This window comes from Branchiostoma floridae, chromosome 11, assembly GCF_000003815.2.
Source record: "Branchiostoma floridae strain S238N-H82 chromosome 11, Bfl_VNyyK, whole genome shotgun sequence".
NCBI classification, from domain to species: Eukaryota; Metazoa; Chordata; class Leptocardii; order Amphioxiformes; family Branchiostomatidae; genus Branchiostoma; species Branchiostoma floridae.
Window position 1 is genome coordinate 7,872,929 of NC_049989.1, and position 4,986 is coordinate 7,877,914.

Sequence of the window (4,986 nt, forward strand, 5' to 3'; positions counted from 1 at the left end):
GTCAATAATGAACATCGCCATACATAAATTATGTAAATGGTAGTCATTTGCATGAAATTTACAAAAGCTCTAAATTTTCATGGAGGTATGAGGTCGCCGAACTCTAGTTACCCCTAGTATGGAAGTAATATGAATTGTGTTTGTATGTATTTTTGACCACTGTTATATCAAATGTCGATTAAATGTATTCCAGCCTTAAATATGAACGAGACCATTTGTTACCATTTTGTCAAATACTCACTTCTGAAATGATCAATCTTTTCGCAACTTGGCGGTTGTTTTTCAATATTGTAGATCAGCTCCAATGATTTATCAGTCCATTAATGCTAATTTACTTCCGAATATGTTGTCCAAAATAACTAAACCATCCCTCCCCAAATTATCATGTAGATATTTTACTTGCATTTCATTGATAATCATTTCAAAATTAATTGTAAATATTTGTCCTTTTACACATCTCAACGTACACGTCACATCTACTGTAGCACATTCACAGTATTCTCTTGATGATAAACGCGCGAGTGACACTCTAGATGTCATATTTTATGCTTGATGCTGTTGACGTCATCTGCTCGGCAGGTCGTAGCCGTGTTTTTCTTGCCACATGCTGTGTGACCGCGAGTGTGTTCGTGATGGCGCTGGTTGTTTCACTTGCCTTGCTCCTTCCGACTTCGGTCAAGCCAGCGAAAGAAAGCACTGCTCACACGAATACGGTAAGTCGTTTATTTTCATTCTAACTGTTGGTCAAAATACTCGCCATACCCCGCGATATTTGGCTCCAATCTATATGGATACGTGTACGTGTATCAGGATTATTACAACTGCTATTGAGATTTAAGATCCATTATATGTACATATTTGTCATACATCACCCAATGCCCTGGTTCTTCTCTTTTGTCGTCTGCTCATCCTAGGTATGGCCGACTGGATATGTTACATGTCCACAGAACGCCACGGGACTGATAATGGCGATGATGACACAGAACGCCACAGTCCAAGCGGATACTGACCGACATGTGGAATACACATCATCTACACATGCACCTGCTGCCAGCACTGAAGGTATTATTTCGGAAGTATTGCTATCTATACTGTTCTCTTTAATAGAATAGAATGGAATAAATAGCAATACTTCAGAAAATGTACTCTCACAGGTTACTTTTTCACATGAAGTAACACTATCGATTTGCTGTAATCATTTATTGTTATAATTACATATTTGACTTGGCATAATCAATCAATACGATATAATTATGTGAGTCATTCCTTCCTTCCTTCCTTCCTTCCTTCCTTCCTTCCTTCCTTCCTTCCTTCATTCATTCATTCATTCATTCATTCATTCATTCATTCATTCATTCATTCATTTATTCACAATAAAAAACAGTATTGAATACCCCATTGCATACACTATGTACTTTTTCTGAAGTAAAATGTGTCTAAATGTGAAGTTCTCAAAACCTTTTTACTGCATGAAAACGATGATCTTTTTTTTCAGAGATTGAGATCCAAGAAGTCAACCGGACCATAACTAATGTTACCTTCGGCGGACATGGTTCTAAAGTCGTCAGGTTTTCTGGAGTAAGCAATGCCGCTGTGTCGCCTAGCAACGAGGTATTTGTTGCGGACACGTTTAACAGGAGAGTTCAAGTCTTTAACATGGAGGGCGTCTACCTCCGGAAGTTCCCGACGGTCGTGTCTGTGGAAGGATCCGAGACTATGAACCCGTACGACATGTCCATTGACGGGAAGGGTCATCTGTGGGTGATTGGAGAGACCGACTCGTTAGAACTGATCCTTGTCCGGTACACGAAAACGGGACGCCACATAATCACAATCCATCCACCTTCCCTATTCACGACCTTTAACGACATTGCGGTCGACACACTTCGGAATCACGTCATCGTCATAGCAGAAAATGCGCAAGGAGCTCGAGTCTCTAGGGAAGTCATGGTGCTTCTTTACAATGGTACCGTGGTCCGAAAGTTTGAAACGCGGCAAGGGTGGCCTAACTTTATTACTGTAGACAGAAATGGACGATATTTGGTAACTGACGTTTATAAAACTCGCGACCTTGTGTATGTCTATAGCGAGACTGGACAATACCAGTTTAGTTTTGGAAGTGAGGGCCGGATATCAACGCCCATGGGAATCTGTGTGTACAGTTCAGGTAAATTTGTTCTAGTGGCAGATGGGTATGATGTAAGCTTAGAAATGTTCACAGACAGCGGGGAGCATGTCCGCCGCGTTGTGCCCGGTGTGATGTTCACGGGAATAGCTGTAGCACCAGGTGGCCAGCTGGTTCTAGTGAATGAAATTCATGATACCGTCACCATACTGTCACGCTATTGATCCTGTCCTGAAAGAAGTAGCTGTTTTGACACAAAAAAGTACAGTAACTTTTGTTCCGTCAACAACAAACTGTAATTCTCCTTCGTGAGTATAATTTTGTGTATATCACTCTCTGTTTATATAATCTAACACAACAAGCTGGAATAACAGGTACCAGAGATATTCATTTAGAACTCTTAAGTCATGTGATGTCATCAGTGTCATGTTGGCGTCTCTATTTGCAGGTCAATGAATCATACCTCAAGCGTTCTAGACATTTAAAGATCTTCTGCCCCCCTCAAATAACCACCATTGAATGTCTACAGCTGTAATAAGTGAATACAAGAAGAACACCTAAAACAAAAATACTAAGTACACTTGAGCTAGCTATATGATCCATTGAAATGCAAATAGGGACACCAACATGGCAGTCGGCACCTACCTGCTTCATTGAGATTGAAAGTGTTTATATTCTGTATAGATAATGGTCTTAGTAAATGCTATCAACTAAATCGTACATTCCTTATTCATTTACTTTTATTATAGGTTACGGCCAATGATATATTGTCAACAGTTTCTATTCAATCTGTCAACTTGCATTTTACTTCTGTCTCTATGGTAAATTACTTTAAAATATGGAATATCTTGTTGACCTTTGTTAATACAGTGGCTTTATTGTATTGAGAAGAAAATTATTGACTTTTAATAATGCAGGGAAGAGATTATTTTTGGTAATGGTATTGAAGACAGTAGAATATACTACATATTCATTTTTCAGGAAGGGTTTGGCTGCAATAAAACTCATCAAATATTGTAAACAAATATGAAACATGTGTTTCAATAATAGTACATGTACGTTTCCCTGTGAACATAGCAGTCAGCAACCTTTTGTCGCATCAAATAACTGTCCAGTCAAATAATGGCCAGATGAAGTAATGCGCCTTCGTCGAGTTAGGGTTAGGACATGGGTTACCGTTGGATTAGGGCTATGATTACATGCTGGTTTGGGCCCTAGGATAAGGCTTAGATTAGGGTTTAGTGTAGCGTTAGGGTTGGATTAGGGTTTATCTCCAGAGCGTGACCCATCCTTCCAAAACCCGCGCAGACTTCTTCTTGAAAATTGTCAGGTCCCATAAGAGCCTGACGCACGTCTGTCTGGTATACAGTACCCCCAAACAGTGTCGGGCCAATCATTTGGCAGGTGGCAAACTTGCCGTTACACCTGCAGCTTCACAATATCAAATTCCGTAGATATATTCAGAAAGCGTAATCCAGAAGCTCGCGATCGAACGTAAAGTTTACTTTCTCGACCAAAAAATGAAAAACATGACACTGTAAAGAAGACAATTAAACGCCCTTAATGTAAGATTTGTCTCAGTTTTTGTTTACCCGATGTTTTATGGCATTTAGTGCATATTTTCATCAATATTCTCGTTTATCTGGAGTTTCACTTATTAGCTAGACTTATTGCCCTTTTGCGTGGCATAGAAAGATTGTCTACTGACGTCTTGAATAAAACTCGTACCCAACATAATTCCCGTGACACCTGCAGCTTCGCCATGTGGACCATTCCGTACATTCAGAAAATAGAAGGCGAAATCCAGAAGCCCAAAAAGTTAACTTTCTCGACCAAAAAAAAAAGAAGGAAAAAATGACACTAGATCTAATATGAAGACAATCTAAAGCCCTTAATGTAAGATTTGAATCCATGTTTGTTTACCCGTTATTTTACGGTATCTAGTAAATATTGAATATTCTTAGCTTGTGTAATATCATTTATCTGGAGTTTCATTTATTGCCCTATTTCGGGCGTAGAAAGATTGTCTACTGACGTCTTGAATAAAAGTCATACCCGGGCCCATGAAACAAAATTCCTGTGACACTTGCAGCTTCACCATGTGGACCATTCCGTACATCCAGAAGGCGTAATCCAGAAGTCCAAAAAGTTAACTTTCTCGATAAAAAGAGAAAAGAAATTGAAAGTCGTGGATACAATCTAGCCACCTTGATATAAGATTTGTTTCAGTGATTGAAACAGGTTTTCATAAGATCTGGTACATTTTTTCATGAATATTCTTGTTTGTATTATATTGTTTCACTTATTGGTTTAGACGTATTGCCCTGGCCCTATTTCGTGGCGTGGAAAGATTGTCTACTGACTGACGTCATAATTAAAACTCATACCCTACAAGTAGAGCCACCAGGAATCAATCGCCAGACATCGCTTCACTACAAAACAACGAGGAAGGCTAGTTTTCCTCTCTTATTTTTCCCAACGAACGGATAAAATGCTGATAGAGTTAAAAACTACAGATTTTTTTGGAAGGACGGTAATTTTCGTAGATTCATTTGTGACCACTCGTACTCAAGATGGATACAATGAACGTTGAGGCTGCCGGCGACTCTACTGACTTCGGTTTAACACTGCTCTGACAGCGACAAATAGTATGGAACCCGCACAATGTAACTCTTCTGATTGCACAGAAGAAACTTTGGAGCAAAATACTGTTCAATCTCAGCATCACTGCCAGGTCCAGTTCAGTTTTGAAGAGCAGGAGGACATTTCACCAGTCTACGCAGAAGAACCGCTGCAATCTGTAGAATCCGTAGAATCTGAAGACCGTCCGCCGCGAGACACATATGGTACTGCCAGTAGTA

The 4,986-nt window shown here is 39.7% G+C and overlaps 1 protein-coding gene across 1 annotated transcript; it reads left to right on the forward strand.

Moving 5' to 3' along the window:
• The first annotated feature begins 584 nt into the window (after positions 1–584).
• LOC118426587 (E3 ubiquitin-protein ligase TRIM71-like) lies at positions 585–2,989 on the forward strand. The gene is made up of 3 exons (XM_035836077.1): positions 585–713; positions 915–1,062; positions 1,496–2,989. Exons 1-3 carry the CDS (start codon positions 633–635, stop codon positions 2,347–2,349), a joined length of 1,083 nt encoding a protein of 360 aa, XP_035691970.1. The 5' UTR covers positions 585–632; the 3' UTR covers positions 2,350–2,989.
• The last annotated feature ends 1,997 nt before the right edge of the window (positions 2,990–4,986 follow it).